Source organism: Bactrocera oleae, chromosome 6 (genome assembly GCF_042242935.1).
Source record: "Bactrocera oleae isolate idBacOlea1 chromosome 6, idBacOlea1, whole genome shotgun sequence".
Lineage (NCBI taxonomy): Eukaryota > Metazoa > Arthropoda > Insecta > Diptera > Tephritidae > Bactrocera > Bactrocera oleae.
The window spans coordinates 2408289-2433864 of NC_091540.1; the positions used below are offsets into that span (position 1 = coordinate 2408289).

Here is a 25576-nt window from a genome sequence, read left to right on the forward strand (position 1 = left end):
ACGAAACTGCAGCGAGAGGGGGTTGAGGAGCGCAAAATCAAAAGCGCTCTTAAGTGAGTGGCTTCGTGAAATGTAGCTTATTGTAATGCCGTCAATTTGAATAGATGAAAACTCGTCTGCCACACGCGGCGCTTAGACATTGATCAATTGTTTGTTTTACATGTCACACGCTGACAGGCCTATTATCGCTCATACGCCGTGCGCAACTACAAGTGCATATAAATCATAAGTGTAAATCATATTGTGTATGTATATAGCAAACGCATACTAGAAAACTATTAATTTGCAGTCTACTTTATTTAGCTGTCATATATAGCATATATATCTACATATCTACATAAATATATAAATATGTAAATCGAAAATTTCGCACATACTGAAAACTGAAATCACTCACGCATTACGCCATTGAATTCATAATAGGGCAGAAATTAAAGTTCAATGCACAGCAATCGAAGGTTAACTATAGAATACAGAAAAACGTTAACTTCGGCTACATCGAAGCCATAATACCCTTCACAGATGTTTTTCTAATAGTATAAAAATGTATAAAAACATCTTTATCTTGAATTGATCGGTCGGTTTGTATGGGAACTATGCGCTATATTTGTCTGATATCAGCGATTCTAGCACAAGTGCAGCTTCCTGGAGAGAAAAAGACGTGCGGATAATTTCAGATCGATATCTCAAAAACTGAGAACTAAGTTTGTGAAGATACAGACAACCAAACAAGCACACGGCAGACGAGCAGACAACATGGTTAAACCGATTCAGCTTCTCAGGCAGATCATTTAGATATAGGTATACCTTAAAGTATATCCCACGTTTCCTTTTGGGTCAGAAACACTTGGTGGCAAACTTAATATACTCTGCTCAGGGTATACAAAAGTACCCGCACATATACTTACACAATTTCACACTTATATATGTGGCTGCAAATACCCACTCAATGGCAGTAGAATTGTCAAAAATAATTGAATAGCTTTGCAAATTTGTTAGGAAAGTTGGTGAATTGATTTCATGAAGTGTGTCTTTGGCGGCACTTTAAGTTAGCTGTGGTATGTACGGTAGGTCGAATAAACTAGCGCACACATACATACATATTATATAATTTTTTTGTCTAGGCATTTATAAATCATGTTAATGCAAAAGTTGTTAAAACGCTACAGATTTGTGGTCCGGCTCAACTGGCAGGCACTTTTTTGTTGTATTGTTAGGAAATGGAATTTTGCTGGCATTGGTGAGCTGGCGGCGTTTATTAATTTCTGCAAGCTAAATATTGAAACTACTTACACTTTGATTATATTACGCCTTTTTTGATATACATTGATTAATATACCGTTAAACACCAAATTTCGTAATCTTGCGCTGAAACAATAGAATTAACGTAAATGCTAGAAATGTGTAAATTCTCAATGCAAGAAAATTTAATTTTAAATTATAACAAAACTATCTTATATTGCTGTGTAGCAACATTCTGCAAGAGTTTAATAAATATTTTTAATATTTTCCATATCAAAATATTAATTTTTGTAAAAATTCAAAATTAAGATAAAAACGGATTAATTGTTTCTAATTATGCAAAAATAATTAACACTTCAATTAATTACTTCGATATCGTAATTATTATAAATTACTATAATTTTGTGATAATGTAAAGTAAAAATTGAAAGATTTCTAATTTTGGCACCGCTTATTCACTCTCTTAATTATAGTCTCATCAGCTTCTCATTGGCTGTCCCAGTTTTTCATATTCAACATTTGCCTTATTTTTAATTTACTTAATTTGTTTTGTTTCAAAACAAAACGCTTTAATCTCGCTCGTTTGCCGGCCGATCACCTGTGAAATTTCAAATAGTTTTCAATATTTTTTAGCTCATTGAAACGCACGCGCAAGAAAAAACAAATAAATGCCTGATTGTTGTTATAGCAAAAATTTATGAGGTATACATTTGTATGTATCTGTTTAGGCGATGCGTGTGTATGCAGCTGTCTTATGAATGTATGAAATATAAGTGTGTATATACATATATCTATTTGTACATAAATACATGCATATAGATATTTAGATACTTGAACTTATGAGATGCTTGTTTGCTGTTCTTTGCGGAATGAGGTCGTTTGTTTTATTGTTTTAATGTTGTTTGTGCTCGACCAGCTTTAATTTACTTTGAAGTGTGACGGCTTTTTAAGTTTTTTGTTATTTGTTATTCGCGTGTTATGTTTTACAAATGCAAACGTAATGTAATGAAAAAATATATATTTTTTTGGGCTACCGATGCTCCGATACCCAGTTCACTGAAGGAGGCTACAACTCAGAGTATACGATCTACGAACTGTAGTTATCTAAATACATAAAACTAGACGTGATGAGAACATAGCTGGTATGTGCGAAGATAAGAAATCATAAGGAGTTAGCTTAGCAAAATGGTGGTATAATATTCGGAATGATGAATTTAGCCATAGTAATCCACAAAATTCAGTCTTTCAGGCCGCAATTGTTGGCATAACAAAAAGCGCAAAGGGGACCTCGGCTCTAACCAGCAAGTCCATTAACCTACTAGTGAATGGTCAAGCGGCACTTCACTTAAGGCTATGCATATCGCCTACACTAATTATGTTATGCAATAAGGTAATAACTAGAGTTGTAACTAGTAGGGAACTCGGTAAAAGTCAACTGGCTACTCAGGCATATAGGGATAGAAAGAAACGAAAATGCACAAGATTTGGCCAGCACGGTGGCAGCCAGAAATCAGTTTCTCTTAAGCTACAGTCAACCATTTAGCTCTTTCAAGGGTTTCTTGAGCCAAAGATTTTTAAGGAACACCAGACACACAGGCCATACCGGAGAAGTACATACCAAACAGCTCCTGTTGGAACTAAGTAACATTGTAGGAGTCATCACCGGGCACCTCGGTCGGTAGTATGCAGAGATTGCGCAGAGCATTACTAGATGCTGGATTATTAATGACATCAAAATTTGTACTTACCGCGTATTGTTATGAAATTTAAGAATTCAGCCTTTAAAAACTCCTTTACATATAAAAAATTGTTTCGTAATTTTTAAAGTTTCTACGCGGTTGTATTTTCTAATGTTCTTGCTTGAAATCCCTAAATACTGCTTGCAACTGAGTCATGACAAGCAGTACTGCATCTCGAACAATATGTGGAGCAAATTCTCTAAGAAAAATAAAAAGGAGTTTACAAGCAATTTCAATCGCAATTGAAAGCTTTGTTAAGTATCTGAGACACTTTAATTCTTCTTCATACCCAGTTGATTGACATAGGTACACGTACGAGTATACAATGTATACTTGCCCATAGTTTAAGTTTGAGTTCTTTTCATAATGAAGCGCATAAATGTTTCTAACATAGATTAGGGTGGTCCTAATTTAAGCTGCAGAATTAAATTTTTTAGGCTAAAAAGGGTCTGTTTTTTTAACTTTGGTAACTAGCATGTTGTTATTTTTTTAGAAACTCGTGTGGTTCATATTTAAGTTTGAAAAATTAAAATCTTTATATAATATATTTTTTATTTAAAACTAATTATGTAAAAAAAATGTATATTAAGGTAGTTGGGAGAACATACTATTCAACGAAAACTAAAAAAAATATATATTTCATATATTGTAATATTATTAAGAATGACCCTAATGCTTATGCCGGAAATCTCTGAAACTTAAATACATAAAACCTACACATTTCTACTCCTTACACAAACGCATATGAACATGCTTATGCACAAAAGTAAACACATATGTGTACCAGTCTGTATGTGTGCTTACAACAACTTCATGGCTGAATAGCTTTTAGAAAGTGCTGAGCAGTGACATTTAACACCAGCTGTCAAAATGCGCTAACGCTCTCTACGCGCTCACACCAACCATTTTTATTAGAAAATATCTACCGTGTATTAGGACTGGAAACTGCCCAGGATTAAAAGTAAGGGTATGTGTGTTGTAAGTTGAGAGCAAAAAAATAAACTCAACTTAAGCTGCTGCCAGCCATCAATACTCTGCGTAACTGTAGTTTTTCTGATGTGGCTTCTACTTTCTTTTCATTTCTTCCTTCTATTTTGTCTTAGTTGTATGCTGTCGCTTTCAAGTGTACTTTAAGCTCACTTTTTAAAACAAAGCTGAAAAACTGCGACTACACCACAATGGCGAGTGTGTGAAAGTTGAATGCTGCCAGCATGCAACAAAACTGGAAAAGAGAGGCTTGTTTTTTTTTAAATTCTTGTGGGATTTTTGTTTTGGCAGCTACTCTGCAACATGATTGCTTTGGCGAATGCTCGCACGGGGGCTTAGCGTTGAAATACTGGGTTATGTGAGTACAGCTTATGAGAGAACTTTAAAGATTGGTTTTATATTTTTAAATGAAAATTCTCACTTAATCTCTTTGTATATTGAAAATATGAAATATGGTTACTATGAAGGTCTATTCTTGGCGACTGGTGTACCAAATTGTCAGAAGGTTACCATGAGGTTTTTGAAAACATAATATACTTGAAAAAACTTCTAAAGTCGTATTTTCACCTAACCTAAAAACTGCTACAAATATTTTACAAAAGCTAAATGTTGCATGACTTTTTATATTTAAATTGCTAAACAAACTGAACCATGCTACAATAAATTCGAATAGGTTATAGAAAGTGATGGGCATGAATTATATTTTCTCCAGAAACAAACATCATTGCTTAGCCTCTGTGCAACCGAAGTTTTTGGTTTTTTTTTTTATTTGTATCCACCTCTGTCTTGAAGAAATGACGAATGTGTAGACAATTTAGTTAGTTGTATAAGCAGAGTTGAAAAATCTTCAACCTCACTTTAGTTTCTTAAATTTTTCAATTTCGGAACAAACTACTGCGAATTTTCCTTTTTAACGAATTCTGTATAATCTCTATTTACTGATTTAACAACAACTTTACTGCTTCCTTCATTGCACATATTCACAAAAATCTAACATAACTCACTAGACCCGTACATTGTGTCTCGGATTGCCAGCCATTGTTTGGCTAAGAATCGCAAAATCTGTTGTCTGCACACATGTGGAACCGCACACACAAATACACTTACCAGCCTCTCGCCTCAATATGCAGTAAATATACCAGTAATGCGTTTGGGTCCAGTGATTGTTCCCCAAAATTTTTGCTTACTTACTTACCGCCTCGCAGCCACTCACTGGAATACAATAAACGGGTATTTGCCAGCGAGCGCAGCTTGCCAAAAAACAAACAACAATAATAACAATACAAGTCAGCATCAATTTGAGTAGTGGAAACATGCCATTAATACATTGAAAGGAAGAAAAAAGATCGAGAATAAAATCAATGCTTTCCGCCTCGGTATACAATTCTGCGCTGATTTTCGCAGCTCGACCCCAATTCGTCGGCGTCGTCGGCTTCATTGTTATACCGGTCATTGTTGCTGTGGTTGTGTTGTATAGCATGGTTATTGTTTTCTTACAGGTTGCCTGCTATGAATGGTTGTAGTATTTCTTGTAAATGGTGAATTTCTTGCTTTTGTCTTAATTTCAAATTACACTTTCATTGTTTGTACCATTATAAAAAGGGATCGATCATATGATTGCATTGCTTGCGAGAAATAGCGAGAAATCAAATTAAATTAAGTGGGCCGAACGTGACGCAGAGTGTGTTTGAAAAATTTAAGAAATCCTTAAAAGCTCATAAGGATTAATTTCTTAGAGTAAGTACTTTCGAAGTTAACGAGATTAGTTTGGGTTAGGTCGTGAGGTTGATACCAAATCGTCTTACCAAAAAATTCCTAAAATGTAAATCATCAGATCTTCAGTGAACGACGAATCGTTTTGTGCTTACAACAACATTATTAAGGCAGTTAATTAAATTGCAATATAAATTGGGTTATGATACAAATACATGAAAAAAAGAGTTTGCGAATCGAAGACGCAACTACTTTTCCACTATTTTGATGTCAAAACTAATAAATACAACTTTTTTTTGGAGTTATTTATTTAATTTTAGTAGACTTTAATTAATTTTAATTTATATTAATACTCTTACTTTTACTTCTAGCTAATATTAAAAAACACGATTAATTCAAAACATTTCGCCATTTTACGCACATTTTCTTTTTGTAGCCCCTTAGGCAATTTTTTCATACAAAAATAATTTGTATATTCAGTTTAAAATATTTAAAATTAACAAATATTAAGAATCAAGCAATTTTGTTCCTGGAAAAGCTTAAAATAATTCTGTACTACACAATATTTTTTAAATATTTTTATTACTTTTTTATAATATTACTTGTATATTTACAATAAAAAAGTTCGATTATATATGTTAACAGACACATATATGTATGTTTGTATATTACAAGGTAATCATTAACTTATGCAGCTTAAAATATTTTTTTTTTTTTGTTTAGTGATACAAATATTAATCATTAACATATCACACACATAAATTTTATTTTTAACTTAATAAACTTAAACTTGAAAACCTGCTTGGTAGTAAATACTTATTGCACTAAAATTTCAAAATCTATTTCTTTTCCTTTATAGAATCTAACACTGCAATAACAGATAAATTCGATCGATCTTATATTGAGAACGTTAATATTTGGTATTTTACTTTAACTTTTAATTTATTTTTAATTTTTTTAATTCTTTGAATTTATTAAACAGTTAGTTAATATTATATTTAATTAATTTTAAATAAATATTATACATATATATTTTTTTTTAATAAATATTTTACTTTAATATCTAATATAAACTTTATTATTTATAAAAACGGTAATATTTTTTAAATAAAACTTTTTTTCGTATGCCTTGTGCAAATATCACAACAGACCCAAAAGACTTGGGCAAAGGTGAAGAGAATTAGTGTGGTAAAAAAAATATGTTAAGATTTCGTGTAAGCTCTATGTAAGCTTTTACAGCACCAAACGACTTGGGACGAAATTGGTGGTAAAACAGAGAGCTTAAAAAAGCGCCACCATTCGGAGTTTTACTAACGGTGAAAAAATCCAAGTTATATTAATTATATGACTCTTAAGCTTTAAACCTCAAAGATTGTGGACTTTTATTTTCATATCGAAAAGACTCAAGATTTTTGTGTCACGCTTTAAAAGTAACTCTAAACTAAATAGTATTTACATGTACTAAAAATTTGAAATTCACCACGGCTAGTTTTTGCAGCTTACGCTTTCTAATAATTGCAATTTTTAAGAACTTTTGCTATGCTGAACAGTGGCGATGGGAATTTCCTCCACTGAAAAATATTGAGAATAACGTGTACAAATTAAAGCTTTTACGCTGTACCGTGCTTAGATTGTAAATGTAATTGCAAGTCCTGACATTATCGATGAATTTGATCATACGCTTCTCTCAGCATAATTTTGATACAATATCGGAAAAAAGATTCTAATTTTTAGCACTTTTTTAATACCGCTTACTCGCTTTCTTCTAAATGCTTACAAGCCCACTTTATTATTCTATATTTTAATAATTAAATATCAAATTGAAAGTGAATAAGTAGCGATACTTCTATCACAAAGCTCATTTCGTATGCTTTTATTTTGCTATACTTTTCCTAAATATATACATAAATGACCTTAAATTATACCATTGAATTTTTTATCTCTACTTTTAATATCTATACTCTCGCTCTTTTCTCATGCTTCAACTTCTTCTCCTTTTCATTTTCCAAACATAACTGCTCAGTCCCAAATATATACTCCTAATCTAAATCTAACCGACTTGCTCACTCTACAAAATTATAATGCTCTTTTTTCAGCCATAAATATCGCTCATATCAACTCTTCATTTCGGAACTCTCTCGCTGATACTCATCTATTTGCCACATAGACAATTGTCTCGACTGGAGTACGACCACCCATAGCCAAGTCTTATAAGTCTGTGTGCAACACTGGCGCTTTATAACTCATATCGGTATCAATCGACTTCGAGGTGCCTTCAGCTACGAACTGATGTTCCAACACATCTGCGCACGATGTGTCCCGCACAAAAAGCACGGTTGCATTTGTGCCCGGCACAACGTTCCCAGCGGCATGTTGCTTAGCTCTCACTAGCGGCGTCTTCAGTGTCGGCAAATTGCTTGTCTGTGGTTCGGGATAAGCAACAATTTGATTGGCGGCACTATTATTGCTAGTTGTTGTTGTATTCGTCGTCGTCGTCGTGGTTGTTGCTGCTGCCGTATTGAGCATATTTGTAGCATTGTTATTACTTGTTACCACCATCTTCTTCTGTTTCGCCTTTTTCGGTGAGAATAGACGATGGTCCGATTGGCGATTCTTGCCGAATTTCGGAAAGAGACTATTCTCCATATGTAACTGGGCATTAACATCCTTACGCGTTGCACAAGTGCAAGCTTTCAGGAAGCTCTTCTTGAAATTGTCACTCAAAAATGCATAAAGTACGGGATTCATGGCCGAGTTTGAGTAGCCGAGACAGCCGGCTAGAAGAAATATGGTGATCTCGAGTCTCGATGCACATTTGCTTGGCGACGAATAGATGAGCGCCAATTGTGATATCCAATAGGGTAGCCAACACAGTATGTATACTGTAATCACTGTTAGCACCAGTTTGGTCACCTTGCGGTGGGAGCGCTTCTTCTCTTTGGACTTTTGCTTTGGACCGACCGTATGCAATTTGCGTATAACGAGAAAGTAGAATATCAAGATGAAGGTAAGCGGTGTGGCAAAGCCCAATGTCAGTGTGTACAGTATAAATGTGGTACCCGATTGTGTATTTTGTGCTTCGGGCCACTTAATGTTGCACGACACGTGATCCTCATTCGACTGCACTGTGTTGGCGAAAAGTATCACGGGCAACATAAGTAGCACCGACGTCAACCAAGCAAAACCCGAGACCAATTTCGATACAAATGGCGTACGATAGCGTGGCGATGATATCGGATGACAAACGGCTATATAACGATCAGCTGACATGATCAACAAGAATATTGAGGATGTAAATTGTGTTATCGATGTGCTCACCATATAAGCTTTACACACATAATCATCAAATGGCCACCTGCCGATTTGCATGGTATACAAGAGTATTGGTATACCGATTAGAAAGCATTCATCGGCTATGGCTAGATTGAGTATATAGATATTGGTGACTGTTTGCATTTTCGAAAAACGCAGCACCACATAAATAACGAGCGTATTGCCGAGGAGTCCAATAATGCAAACGAGTGCATAGAGTATCATCGTTACCAGATTGGCAATCGCATTCTGTCCATTGTGACACATCATCTCCTCTTCGTAGGTCTCGTTGAAGGTCATATTATAGATGGCGCCATTGACCCGACTGAGAAACTCATTTGCCTCCAGTTGTAAAAGATTCAAATTCGGCAAGAGCTGCTCTTGTATATTCGCCAGCGCTCGTGCGCGTGCTATAGCCAAGCTCGCGCTGCCGTGCTCTTGTCCAGCAGGCGGTTCGCTGGCTTCCGTCTTTCCGGTTTGCGCATATTGTGGCATAAAGCTCGCCAATAGACTGATGTAAAATAAATTCGATATTTTGGATTCCATTTTTTTAGACATTCTTCAACAATCTTTTCCTCTCTCAAAGCTCTTCAGTTATTTTTGTGCCTCACTGAGTTTAGCTAAGTTACGTATACGCGCTGTTCATAATGTTATTGGTTTCAAGCTCCATCCCATTGGTAAATCTGTAAAGAAAATAAATATGTTTTTATTTCTTTAAACTGTGACCACTAATGTTAGAACTTTCTGTTCTCAAAGTCTCTCTTCAAGTTGCGAAAAAGTACCTATCGATATCTCTTGGTCCAAGAAAAAATATATTGTCTACGGATATTTTAGATTTTATTAAAATTGTGATTATAATTTTTTCAAAATCCCTGTAAGCTCCGTTTATTGTCTACCTTTATGTCTAAGAAGAGATGGGAATCTGATCGCTTCTTCGGTAAATTTTCCTTCATCTAGCACGACAACCTGACTGTTTATACAGTTTTCTAAACTTCGACCACATCTAGTTCAGGTAGTTTTCTCTCTTCCAACAAATTAATAAAACCAATTGTCTATACTAAGAAAAAACCATTTCATTGCAATAAAACTTCATGGCTTTCGTAACACACAAGCTTATAAATACAAAAATACATGGCACTCTTCGACTATATATATAAAGTCTTCTTGAGTATATTTACACAGTTTACACACGCAGTGACCCCATCAAATATGGTCACATATTGTGAAAATTAGCACTAATATAGCCTTCGTTTGCAAACCAACAAAACCAAAAACGAAAACATTAAAGTAATTTGTTGTCATAAAATAAATCAGTTAACGGCAATTATTTCAGCACACAAACGTAAGAGGAAACATTTTTACTGCACGTACAAAAGCAAAGCGAATGCCATTGAACTTATGAAACGTTCTACGAACCGCCTTGGTACTGACAAACACACACTTTTCTAGATACAAGGTAATGTTTGCTCATAAATTATTTACTCACATGTGAACGGGAATTGTTAGAGAAATGCATTAAGTGTAGAGGAAGGTAAGAAAATGTCAGCAGGGTTTAAGAGTTGGCATGTGGTAACGTATTTCTGTTAGCACTCCTCACACAAAAGTTTATTGGATTAATGGTGAACATGTCGGAGGCTTGTGATGATATATTAATGATGAATAATGTGCGCATTCGTTGTTCAAGCACTCTTATTTACTGAAAATTTGTAACTATAAATATTCCTTCGTCCACGACGAAAACTTGAAACTTCCCTGCAATCAACTGCTTGGGGTTCAAAAATTATTTTTATTCAAATTTTCATCATATATTTTTGAAATATTCATTACTTAAAAGAACACTTCTTAGCGCTATATCATAGCCAACAGTAAACCACTCTTTCTGCTCCTATATTTCTCCTACTTTTCTGCACATTAAAACGCAAACAGTTTGTGAAGCTATAAGACCGTGTTTGGGCCTTACTCTATATCAGATAACGGCTTTCAATTAAAGTGCACTCACACTTTATGTCATTATTATCACCATTGTGCACACTTTGCACTTGTGGAACACTCCATAATACGCACATATGTTTGCTCATACCTAAAGAGGATGCTTTTAATTTGGCTTTCAATCAAAGGTGTTTACACAGTATGCGAGAGTATAGTAAACAAAAGTGTCACGAGCAGGATTAAGCATACACACATGTTTTTTTTTGTTGATGAGAGAGAGAAAAATGTGCGGAAAACTCTTAAAGGTAGAGAACTTCGGGAGGGTGAAATTTATATACATATTATATAAGTTTCGGTAAATATATGCGCATATTGATATAGGGTTGCCTTAAACCGTTTTAGTGCGACTAAAAAAAATATTTTTCATTTCGAAAATTAGAAAAATTAGGTACCTTTAACGACATAAACCCATAAATATATAAAAGCTATCAAAAGCACCCTTATGGGTATGTAGCCGTAAGCCTCTTTTGTTGAAATAGTAACGTATTTCAGACAAATCCCCGTTGGCAAAAGGTATGTCCTTCAATTTCAGCGCAGAAAATATTTAAAGAAATAATGAGTATTCTTTAATCTATAAATAAAGGGTGTTTTTATAGATATAGACATGCATAAAATGATGTACAGAAAATTTTAGCGTTTGAACAAAAAATGTTATTGCATCGCCAGCTCAGCTTTTTCTTATGAAGAGAAATTTTTACAAAAATTTTTCTGGTCACCGTTGACCAATTCTTAAATTTAAAAAAGATGTATCAATAATACTTTCAGAATGAAAAACACACAAAGATTGATCAATTGGTTCTAAGAAATTCTAAACCGCTCAAAAAGAACCCTATATCATGGCCAACATAAAACAAAAATCACTTGGTTCCGAAAAATTTAAACGAAGGCGAAGAGGTATAATTTCGCCTTCCACCGGATATAAATATCATTAAATAAAAAGATTTAAATATTTTGAAATCAAAGTTTGTGAATATAGGTAGTCTGGGAAAATAACTTAGATTAAACAGCTGTGGCGAATTATTTGTTACGCTTACTTCGTATTGTTGAAATGCCGTATTTAAAATATAAGAATGAAATAAATATGTATAAAATAAATAAAAAGTATATTTTACAAAGCTTGTTAACCTTGGCATAAAGTTTAAAAGTAATATATTCATTGAAATAAAGGTAATATTATTTGAAGCCATAATTTAAAATCATGGTATTACGTTATTGTCGGCAGTAAAATAATTATTTTTTTAACAACTTTCTATTGCCCCAAAGTGTAGGCAATACTTAAACATATGTCGTATACGTTTACGGTTAGTAAGCTTGACAGACTGGTTAGTTAGATATAGCTTCTTAGCTTATTTTTTGATATTATCAGTATAGGAATATGAGTACACATATATATTGCAATACTTTTAAAGCTAGCGAGTAGTATAAACTTAAGTTGTGCAATGAAGAAGTATGTGGAAAATGGAAAAGAAATTCGCTGAAACGTCTGCAACACTTAAAACTTATTAGGTAGGACAGTAAGAATAAGTAAGAATCCTTTCAGTTAATATCGTTTTTCTCTCTCTCTCTACCACTCTCTCTCTCTCTCTCTTGATATTGTTTCTTATTGAGAAGCGACGTCCGAATAATACACAGTTTGAAAGCCACATTTCCCCTGTTACAGTGCCAGTTAAATTTCTCTCATGAAATCCCATTACATACACTTTTTTATAGTAGTTTGCTGACAACTTTAATAACCTAGCAACAAGCTCAACGGTCTGCTGCAAATACCCTCAGCATCAAAGTAAAAGCGCCAATTCAGAATTTTTTACTTTTATATAAGCATATATTGTACAATAAATTTACAAGTATACACTAAGTGTACACAATTATATATGTAATTAAAAATAAATCTCTGTAATATACTTGTATATATAAGTATGTACGCCTGCAAGCCTATGTAGTTAAGCGGATGGGAATTGAATCAGTGCCGTTGGTCATAAATGCTCACCCGAAAATATAACAAAATCTAGCTACGATTTTAGTGTCTATATATGTATATACGTATGTATATACCTTCCTTGTACGCTGCTAACTTTGTAGTGTGTCATATACGTATTACCACGTGTTCTAAGTTGGCACTCTGACACTAACCCAACACACTCGCAATATAATTGGCCCACCAGTGAACTCGACACTGCCAACTGCAAGGTTTTTCATGCTCTCTACTCCATCCTTTTCGTTATGTGTCGCGTTTATTCGAGTGTTTCATGGCAGTAGTTTGAGAGTACGAGTATAGCAGTCATCTTGTGCGCACCGAAGTGTTGTTTAACTTGACCCGCAGTGGCATATTTGCGCTTATCTTATTTATTATTGCCCTCAAGAAGTATTTTGTACCTTTCCTCTTTATCTCACTAGTTTGTGCGTGGTGTTTTGTATGTTTCTTTTTTTTACCATTTATTTCATACATATTTTTAGCGAACACGCCAATCTACTTAGACGTAATATATTTTATAACATATTTTGTGCGGGTGGACACGTGCAACATGGTGTGAAGGACCCTTTCTGAGACAATTTCTTATTCCGGCAGCTGAAATTTGAAGTGGGCGCCGATTGTTTGTAAGCGTACTACTTAGGTGAATATATGAGTTTATTCGCACGGAAAGCAATTTTCAGGCACTTGAAATTATGATTTGGAGAGAAAATATGTTTTTTTCTGCCGTAAACATTTGTCACTTGTTGCTAGCTAGTAAGGGCTTTGCAGATTAAAAAAATGTTGCCGTCAGATAAAAGTGAGAAAAGTTTGTTAAGTTACTGAGGTTCTTTTTTAAAAGAAGGGAAATTATAATTAGCTGAGAGCGTTTTGGGAACATATTTAGCCTATTTTTAGGCTATTTACAATAGTGAATATTTCAATCGCAGATATATTGTTAGATCTATGTTCGCCCAAGAAAAAATTGAGTGTGTTCATCGATTATTATACTAAGTTCAGTTGTGTAACGGTGATAACTTGTTTGTCCAGCTGAGAGAGAGAAGAACCTATGAAGAATGACAGTAATTATGGGAGTTCAATTGAAATCCCACACACTCAAAAGTACTCCGACTTCACGTAAGCTTTCGGTAAAATATAAATTTTCTACGCACACACAGCTACCCACATACATTTGTTCCATATTTTGCCATCCCACATATTAAAATTGCCGACTTCTACCACAAGATTTCTTCTCAAGTATTTTTGCTTGAATAAGAAATACGAGTATTTAGTTATTGCTTATTGTTGTTGTATTCCTGTGTGGGTACAAGAACTATTAACACGATATTCATATACGCTCCTGCAACACAAGAATGCACAAAACTTCAGTATACTTCCACCTAACTCGATGGACATCTTTCACAGCCGAGCTTCTTTGTAGTAGCTTGTGGCAAGTTTGCAACTACCAACAACAACTGTTTTCAATTGCTTGCTTGGCCACCTGTGTTTTGAGCTCCCTCAATTTGCATTTCGGTATCATGCTTACATACTTTACGTATGTATGTTGTGTAATGTACCTGTGCATTCAAGTAGTCATTACTTTGCATGGCCTGAGGCAATAAATTGAGCAGAAGATCGTATTTGCCCAAAAATTTGCCGTTAGCAATGGGAATTTTCGTATTACCAAAATGGTGTTGGCAGAATTTCTCAATTTCAAGTTTGAAATTTCAAGTATGCGGTTGCTGAAGTTTTTGTGAGCTGGTGCAATAAAGGAAGAGTTATAGTTGAACTGGATTTAGAGGTTAACCGTTAACAATATTGCGTAGGAAATGGGTATTGTGCATTTAGTGGTGCGTCCAAACGGTTGAAAACTTTACATTTTCCCTCGAATTGTGTATCATATATTTAACTAGCATAAGTATAAAATAATCGGTTACACCCGAACTTAGACCATGCTTACTTTTTTTAATATCGAAATTCAATAAACAATAATATTGTAATATAGGAAAGGAAGGAAACAATGAAGCAATTTTCATTACCAACATTTTTTTTAACTGCGTTGCCACCTAATTGAAATAAATATTTTTAATATAAATATTAGGGGTTTGAATTGCGTTATAAATAAAAAAAAACTTTAATGTTTTAAAAATTTTAATTAATTATATATTTTTGCCAGACTTAAAAATTTCTGAAAATTTATTATAAATTAAAAAATTTAATATGGAAATAATGTTGATATTTGAGAAAGTATTGCATCTAAGTTTTTTACCGCGAGCTTACCACCTGAATGGCAATGGTAAATATTTTTGACCTGCTACATATTGACCAGAATTTCGTAGGTCTTCAAAATATACAACGCATAAAACTAATATTATACTCATGTGGTGCTTGCAACCATTGAACAGTTTACACATATATATAGCACATAAACACATAATTTATACATATGCAGCTTAACAGCAGCACAGTGCATACTCAAGCGTAAAATTGCTTCGATAAACCAATGACTGACTGACCAAAGATAACTAGCAACTCAGCTGTTCATGTGACCAGAAGAGCAATAAGAAATGGTTACGAAATACAGCGAGCTAAAAATGACTGAAACTGCAACGGAGGTGTATTTGTAACATACATAAAGGTACTGGCGCGGAACAATTACCGAACGTAAAATTGCGTTCAAACAAAAATGTGAGTTATTGAAGGACCTTACTTTAATATATACAAACATCCTTGAATGGAGCTGAGAAATCAAAACAAATTGCAAATTTCGCCGAGAAAACTATCGAGCTGTGAAATCAGAGTTTGATTTGTGTATTAATTGACGGAACTTTCAGCTAAATATTGCTGATATAAAGTTAGCTGCAAGATGATTAAAAGAGTGCTTAAAAGAGAATATCGTTTCAATCTAATAAAATGCGAATATAGAGCAGTTTGTAGGTCAAATGGCGCAAAGTAAATCTGAGAGCTTCTGGAAAACTCCATACATTGTCAGTGAAAACTCAGTCCAAATCTATGATATGTTAAATTCTTCAAGCTTCGAAAACAGTCTTTTCGTAAAAGAACAGACTAATTTCTCAGTTTGCTTGCAGCACAAGGGTCGCTTTTATATATTTTTTTGTGTACACAAATAGAAGCATTTTATGCAGGAATATATTTAAGTTTCGGAAATCCTGTATAGTATATATATGAATGAACAGAGTGATTCGAGCTAAGTCGATTCTTTCCAAGATGCTGCTCATTTGTCGAAATCGCCAATATCGGATATATTGTTTAGCTGTCATAAAAAACGACTGATAAAAATGAAATCCTTATATGTAAAGCTTATTTATTCGAAAAAATATCAGCACAAAATCTATCATAGAAGCCGAACTTAACGATTTTTCTTGTTTTTTATATGTTTTGAGTTCTCATTGCAGATTCATCACTGGCACTCCTGTTATACTTTTTTTTATTTTGTCGTCTCCGATGGGGACGAAATGTATTAGCGATTGATCCAATTGTAAAATAAGATATTTGTTGTGTTAGTGCAACAAACATTTTAAAATTTTCGATTCCATATGTGGAAATCGGTGTTTGATCTCTCTACCGATATGTGTAATTGTCTTCAGTTGCTAACAAAGTGTATATACAATATATCTGACTATAAAGTACTGTTAAATGTTTAAGCTCCATGAAATCTGTAGCAAAAGCAATTCTGTTATATTTAAGAACCACCTTAATGTTTAACATTTATATGCATGTATATTAGTGAAGTATTCAATCTGATCACTTTGGCAATCTCTAGACAATTTTTGAAATGCAACTAAGCATTAAACAGTTTGAACTTTGCAAAGCCTTCGAAGTTACGCGCACAAGCTTTTAGCTTACTGCCTGCCAGATGAGCACAAATGGATGTATTGAATATTGAGGGAACGTCACATGCCACATGCCACATATTGGAATACTTTGTGGCAGGAATAATGCAACCTGCTGTGAACCACAATATTGTTGTTGTAATTTTGTCTTTCAACTTTTCATTCCTTGTTGTAGCTGAACTTTATTGTGGGAGAGGCTGCTCTTATGACACAGAACAAATTTGTTGTTGTTGCTGTTAAATTTAAGCTTACGAACTTTGAGTTTGCCCCGAAGGTGAAGTGAAAAATTTCAATTCGATTTCACATATTTGTTTATTGATGTTCGCACTGTGTTTACACTTTCTATATACGAAAACACAGACAAACGAGTATGTGAGATGCTGGGAGTGTGTGTGTGTGTGTATGTAAATTATGTGAATATAAATGCAATCATTTTTGGATTTCTTTGCACAAATCTGAATTTCGCTACTTTTAATGTCACAGGAGCCGCAAGGTTTTCATAACATGGAAAATCAATTACAACAAAAACCAGAACAAGTGTACAACAACAAAAAAAAGGTGCTAGATGACGAAAACAAATATTGAAGCAAGCACTTATGTGCCGAAAGCTCTGCACACAAATATATTTTTAATTACTTTTTATGCTGCCAAATAAATGCCATGTGGCATGCCACAACACATAATGCAACAAAAATTTTTTTTTTCTTTTCGCAACTTTGCAAGCGTGTCGTCTACAATTTAAGTCATAGCAGAAAATTGCAGTGCTTCTCTATCATTTGTGGCACGCCACATGCAATTTTGCATTACAATTAAACAGTGTCGAAACGCTTGTCATTTGCCACGCGCACAATATGCACAGTTTTGTAGCAATGCACACCCACACACATATTCGCGCACCGATCAAGTGGCAACAGTGAAATGTTAGCCGTTTACGACACTTGCCACACGTGCCACATACGCTGTTTATTCAAATTACACGAAAAACAAACAGCTGTTCGTGCAGCGTGCCAACAGGCGGAGTAAAATCTGCGCTAATAAAACCTGCTGTGGTAAATGTTTTTGTTGTTGTTGCTAGCGGCCGTCAACTCACGTTGCACATATTTACTGTGTTACATTGCCAACCAGTCAAGCGTATGCGCATAATTTTCGGCACAAATGATCATTAGTGGCAGCAAATAGCAACAACAAATTGCTGCTATGTGCTTGCAACAACAACAACTTATAGTTACATCGCCGGTTTGCATGGGAGGTGTGGTAATGTAGCCGTAACGTCAGCGCTTGTTGCGCCACAGGCATTCGCACAAAGCAAATTAAACATATTTCATTGTTATTGTTATTGCTTTTTATTTACTTTTGCCTCTGACACACTTTCGTATGTAAATTTATGTGTTTCCACTCACTCATCACCACCGTTGGCCTACCAGGTGGCAGCTACTTCACAAGTTTGCTCTCCTTGTGCTTTCCTATTTGGTTTTTTGGGTTGCTCATATATATGCATAATTGTGTTGGTAGCAAATGACAGTAGGCAACACATACAACATCATTTGGTAATAATAACAACAACAACTGTTTCTTGCCATCATTCACGCATAAAGTCATGAATATTAAAAAGAGATTTGTTTATTCAAAATGTGATTTAGTGTTTGTTCTTGTTGCTTTTATTTTGTATTTTGGCAGAACACGTGGCAAAGTGTGCTGAAAAAAATATTGAATATGTTTCAATGTATAAATTTTTTTAGTGTATCTATTAAACCCATCAACTCTTCAGCAAATATTTCGTAGACTGGCTGTTGTCACTAGAATGAAATGGCTTATGTCACTAGTTGGTGTCAAAAATGTTTTCCATTACTACTTCAGCAATTACTGTATGAGCATATGAGTCTAAGTGGCCATAAATATAGTCTCTAATATATTATTATTTGCATTGCTAAAAAATACTCTAGTTTCTAAACACACACCCAACTTCATTACAGTTCTGAATGTAGCAGAGCCCATTGAACCTTACAGTTGGACTGATCTACCCAAATTATAGTTCAATCCGTACTGAAATCTCATATTACTTAATATACAGAACAGAAATTCTATGACATATTTTTTTCGAAATGAAGGTCAATAAGCGGATTACGATTTAATCCATTTTCATACTGTAGGTATGGAATATGGACATTCTTATAGGATTTATTCTAAGCAAATTTGGTTATTGTAGCTTTAAACTATTACAAGAGTATAAACAAATTAAATAGAAACAGTGTCATGGTATATATGAAAACTTTTTTAGGTCACACATTTTTGCCCACTATTTTCCCAACTAAATATGTATATGAATAAGTAGCTCATATCAATCAGTAATTTTGCTTAAACAATTTGCCTACTGTGCGAACTCATTTATCCTAATGCACAATTAATTTCCGATTGATTCCGTATGCCAATAATATAGCTGGAATGCTTGCCGACATATTTGCTGATGTGACCATTTCATTGTATTATTTGTTTACTAATTCTACGACCTTCTTCATGTTCTATTTAATAAAATATTTTTATTTCTTGGTATGCATGGGTATTAAAGGCCAATCATACACTACCCTAATGGCATTTAATTCACACATATTACAGACACTCTGCCACTGCATACTAATTTAATTGCAAGTAAATGAGTACTCAAGAACACGCACTAGGTGGTCGTGGATATAATTTAATTATACAATTGTTTTTTATTAGCTGATTGCTTCATATGTAAAAATGTGTACGTATATGTGTATGTATTCAGTCTAAAAATCAGTGTGTTTCAAAAAAATCTCATAATTACTTTAAATTACATTCTTAAACCATTTTTTATTATAAAAAAATGTGGAAAACGGTTGGCCTCAAGGGCCATCCCTGCAACTTCCCTCTAATTTCATACGCTAACGTTCAAATTTCGCTTTTTTCACTGCTTTTGAGCTCTTCGAATTTTTCGTTGTCGATATCTCGCAAGTAAATCAACCGATTTTGACCCGGCGGCAAACGATGTGTTTTTTCAAGGTTTAGAACTAATTAGTTTTTGGTGTCGATCGGTCAAGTCGTTTGGAAAAAATTCGAAAAATTTCTCGAAATCTACTGGTCCGATTGGGTCCAAACTTACACGAAATTCAAGTGCAATGAAACCCTTTGGAATGCCGTTTAGTTTATTCAAATCGGTTGAGCCGTTTAAAAGTTATAAGAGGGTCACAAACATCCACACACACACACATACATCCACACATACATACAGACATACGATCTGTTGAGAACTCGATTTTTGCAAAATGGGGTGAAACCAATATCTTCCCGATTTTTAGAAAATTTTCAATTTTCTTAGCGGGAAGTTAAAAATATAATTTTTTAGCAAGATATTAGTATATTCAAAAAGTGGTACACTGCGCATGAGTAATTTTTCGTTCACTTATGTTTTGCAAAAAAAAAATTGCCTGATCTCTATAATAGTTGTGATTAAAACACAGTTTTATCCAAGCTTTAGTTATGTACAAATATAATAGCAGCGACTTTTTTGAAACCACAATAACTGGTGTACCATTTTGTTGATTTTTCTTAGTGTGGCAGTCTAAAAAAAGATGAATTGTAGGAATTGAAAAAAATGCTACTGTATCAATTGTTTTATATTTTATTTTTAGTTATTTATTTATTTTATTATTAATATATAATTTAAAAATAAAAATTTCTCGGTATATGAAATTTAATAAATAAAACAGTTCTCTAGAAGATATTGTTCTTGGAATGAGCTACGGTCGAAAAAAAAATCAAAAATTGACAGCGGCGTGTTTTTAAAAAAAAAAAGTTGAAAGCTTTTGGTCGTTTTTGGTTTGCCAAAATTCGACTATTGATCAGATTTCGAAAAATGTTGTTTCGAGAAAAACGTATTTAGAGATAAACTGATGAGCTAATTGAATTGAGCGACCACAGTGAAGAAGGATGAAACAAAACAAATATTCGAAATACACATTTAAAATGTTAGTATGATATTTTAAAAGTATTGACTATCGAGTTATGAAAATAGAACAACAAATAAATTTTTTTCGAAATTTCACACAAGGTACAATTAGCCGAAGTTGAGCTTATTTAATTGGCTACAGTGAAAGCAACTTGAGTACAATATTAAATATATGTATATATTTTTTCAAACCTAGAATAAGTTTTCTTATTTTTTCTTTAGACTCAACCTTTGAAGGCAATCGAAGTTATTAAAAGAAAATTCCATCTTTTTTCTCTCTAAAATAAACCATACAACTACTTTACTACATATTTGCCGCTACTTCAATTTACATTTGCCATATTAAAGTAGATTTATTAGCGCCATAAAAACTTTTCATAGCAACAAAGCCGAAATTTATTCTATTAAATGAGCCAAGCAAGTTGATTAGGAACAACACTTAAAAGATTATTTCGGCAAACGTCGCACACACCACCAAACACACACTAGAAAGATTGCGCAAAATTGCTGACAAATCATTTATGGCGGGCATAAAATAGTAATGCAAAAATCATAAGCACCAAACGGATAAGCAAAACACAAATAACAAGCAGCGAATTAAGGCAAAAAGCAATGTAGAAAAGCGTAAATAAGTTATACCGAGAAATCAGCAAATATTTATTTATGTATGTAGCTGTATGAAATAATAAAATGCAATCGCTTAAATCGCCAATTTGGCGACACTTCCACATAATCTAGCGCAAATCTGCTGCTGATACGTTTTTTTACGACTTTTATGAGTTGTTAAGCTGCTTTTGTTTATATTATGTGACAAGCTTGTTAGTTTGTTTTGTTTTGCTGCTTTGTGGGATTTATTATTCCGTAAGACAATAGACAGTGAGCGAATGAAATATATTATATATGCAAAAGCAGGGTGGTTTATATATTTATGTATATGCGTCAACTTATGTAGAAAGGTGGACTACACGGATAAGGATAAAACGTTACTTAACAGTTTAGCGGTAAAACTCACAAATTTTGCTTATTTTCTATGAAAATTAGAAATAAATGTTTGGTAAATACGTTATGAACACGAAGCAGCATAATAAATTTATTATGCAAACAAATTTATTGCAGATATGTGACGAATGAACTAATAATATTTTAGGATAACAAGTCCCTTTTAATTGCATAGTTAAAAGCTATAAGAAGCATAGGTGAGTTACTTAGTGACACAGTAATCAAATATTTTCTTTGTCAAATAAATTGAACACGAATGTCGGAAGAAACACGCCCAAATATGTAATATTGCTAAATTTTGCCCAATCAAGTCAAGTGCCCATACATATACGAGTCAGCTCCAGTTATATAGAACCCAGTTTTACGCAAATATTACTCATACGCTCCGTTGCTAATTATACCAGTGAACAGCTTGAAAGACTTCAAAATCGAAATCCATTCCAGTTATATATATAACCGATTTTTGTTTCGTGCTCAAATGTTCAATAAAATAATTGTAAAGACTAATTTGTGTTTTCTGTGTTTTCTTCGTAACAGTGATCAGCTAACTCAAGCGAAATTGCAAGATATTGCGGCTTTTTCGGAATAAGCATAACTGCAAATTTGAAAAGTTTGAGTTTGTGTTTGCAGGATTTTTTTTTAAAGAAAGAACATTGAATACCTGTTACCAAAATGTTACTCATACGCCTCACCTTATTGCCCCTGATAACGCACGAAATTTTTTTTTTTTAAATAATTTTTTTTCGAAAACTCTCTCAACAGGTGGTGTCAATGTATGGTGCCACTTACAATTTGGAGGTCGGAGTTAATTTTTTAACGCATAAGGTGTAATTAAATTTAGCAATATTGAAGGTAGTCAACTCATTTGCGAAGAAAATGTAAAGAAAAATGAAATAAGCTCAACTTCGGTTAATTGTAGATAAATATTTCCTCCTTGCGATGTTAGTTTTTACACCATTTCACTTTTACTCCTTTTAACATTATATCGGCATTATTGTGAATTTCAGTCTATGAATATATTATTTAAATTTCCTTAGCTGCTTACCTTATACGATACCAAATTTATTCTAGTTCTCAGCAAAGACCTATTGTAGACTTATTTACTCTTGCAGGATAACATTATAAATTTCATGTTTATTTTCCAAAATAGCAACGTTTTCAATGATAATGAAACAAAGTGGATTTGCGAACGAAATCAAGCAAAATTGTATGCTTTGATCTAGAAGTACGCGAAATTTGCAAAGAAAATCTAAACAAAGGTGCGTAAAGTGGCTGTGAAAAAATGTCGCTAAAAATTGATCAAAGATGAAGCGTGCTTAATAAATTTCGCAGAACTAACAGCATTGGAAAAGCAACTCACGTAAAAATAACAAGGCGCGACAAAAAGAAGAACTATAAATTATTAATTTGTAAACAGCGTGAGTACATAAATAGAAAGACATAATAAAAGGAGCAGAGCAGTAACAAAAGAACAGCGATAAATATAGCAGCAATCCGGCTAATATATAGCTGGTGTGAGCCTAATTTATAACAGCACGGACCAGGCTTTCAAGGGTAAGAACAAGTAACGTTTGCTCACTTTGTGCAGGAAATTATAAGCCACAGCGACGAAAACAGTAAATAAAATAAAACCATAAATAGGCAAACAACGAAATGGCGAATGGCACGCATATTTACGAGCGTTCTGCGGTTACTCAGCAGCCAAACAGCAACAAAATGTGGTTATCAGTCAGCGCGAAAATAGCAAAATACTTGTTTACTTATGCGAACGTGCTTGTCGGCAGCACATAACGAATGCTAGCAAAAACAAATGAGTTTGTAATACAATGTGCGACACGGCGTATGAGTAACACGTCAGAGCAGACAGCGTGCAAACAAAACTGCGCTAAAAATACTGTTGCGAATAAAAATTATGCAATAAAAACATAAATATACGAAAAATGTGTAAACAATAACAATTGCAGGTAAATAAATGTTGCACAATCGGCAACAAAGCTTACAGCAATAAAGTAGACAGAAATACTTGTGTAACAGCTTTATTCATTGCATTGCATGCAATGCCGCTGCAAACTTAAGCGTACTCGATTTGTCAAAATAACAAAAACATTATATTATTTTAAGCTGCCGATTAAAATTGTTGCTATGCAGGCATACTTTTGAATTTAAACTTTTTGTTAACACCTTTCGTAAGCGGATTACCGGTTTACTTGCCGTGAGTTTCGGGTAGTTATATAAACCTGAAAGATATATGAGTGTTTTTAGCGATAAGACAATGGCCGAAAAATGTATATTATATAAATGCTAGAAAAAAACTTTACTTACTTCTATACTGCCCTTCTAAGTTGTTGTATTACAGGTTATTTTGTGGGCTTTAAGCTTTGTTATTCGTTAAAAAATAAACTTTTTTATATGTTTTGTTTTTGCAGTTGAACAAAATACCATTTTATTTTCATATAAGCTTCACTTTTACTGATATACTATTTTATTTTGATATCATCTTCACTTTTCCCGGCTTTAAAAGTTACTTTCGCTTACTTGATTCATATTTATACCCTGAACAGGGCCAAGAAGTTCATAACACACAGAAAGAATCGTCGGTGACCCTGTAAATATATATAAAAATGATCAGCGGGACGAGCTGAGTCGATTTAGCCATGTCCGGCTGTTTATATGCGAACCAGTCTCTCATGTTTTAGGATAATGGTCTAAAATTTTTCTCCCGTCCATTTATCCAAAAAGCTAATTATTTGTCAGAATCGAAAAAAATGTATCGATCGATTTTGTCTTAAGCAGCTTCTTCGATCTTCGAAAAAAATTTTGAGATCGTTGTATTTTTACTATAAATATTTCTAAAATCTATAAATACAGCATTTTCGAATACATATCATCAGCAGAAGATATAAGAGAAGCAACAGCGTTGCTATATGGTTGACCTCCAAATAAAGCAGCATTTTCTTTTGGAACGCTGTCCCTATTTGAAGTAAAATATTTAGTCACAAAAAATTTAACAAAGTTAAAAGCTTATCAAGTAATTAATGGTTCCCAGTTCATCGGGAATGGTCTACATATCAGAAGAGATAACTTCAATTTTCAAAAAAATCAACATACTTGTAGAATACAAGATATGTAAGTAAGATTTGATGTCTAAATAAGGGGTATACTCGTATAAACAAATAAAGAGATTCTTTGCATATCGTTGATCTGATCTTTGCATAGAAAAATGTAGATTTGGATCTAAATAGTCCAGTAGAAAAGAACCGGTTTTGAAGATAGAGTTAGAGAGGAAGAGAGAGTGAGTGTGAGAAGTGAGAAAGAAAGCAAGCTATGTTTGAGAATCCCTTAAAGCAGTTAGTTTAAAACCCAAAGCCTGCCATGCCATCTCTGTCTTTAGTTTAATTATACCATTAATTTCACTTAATATTAATAAACTTTTACTAGATACTTTTCATTTTTTAAACATATACACCTAAACATCCAACCAATGCGAGTAATCCGAAAACCAAGTTGCTAAATCGTAAAAAAGAGATAAATTAGCTAAATCATTTATTAGTGGTCCCTTTAGGCATACACACGCTTTCATGCCCATTAAGTTACCCGGAAAGTGTGTAAAAACTTTACTAAGCAGCAACAAATTTAAGCATACTAATTTGGCAACTGCACCCTAGACGCCAAACTTTGTTACGGTGAACCATAAGAAAAAGTAGAAACATAAATAAAATGTGGCAACATACAGATAAAAACAGCAAAAGTATGCCGAAACAAATGTGTAAGGGAGAAAGAAAAAACATTAAACAATTGTAGCAACAATTTGCTAAGCCGCTTATAA

General features: G+C 33.7%; 1 protein-coding gene across 2 annotated transcripts in view; it reads right to left on the reverse strand.

The window, feature by feature from the left end:
- Positions 1–5988: 5988 nt before the first annotated feature.
- Positions 5989–25576, reverse strand: part of LOC106624239 (somatostatin receptor type 2) — a 35034-nt gene continuing 15446 nt past the window's right edge. For both annotated transcript variants that reach the window (XM_070111451.1, XM_036358451.2), the window contains one exon: positions 5989–9676. In XM_070111451.1, the coding sequence (XP_069967552.1) occupies positions 7890–9551 (1662 nt within the window). In that variant the 5' untranslated portion in view covers positions 9552–9676 and the 3' untranslated portion in view covers positions 5989–7889. The remainder of the gene's footprint in view (positions 9677–25576) is intronic.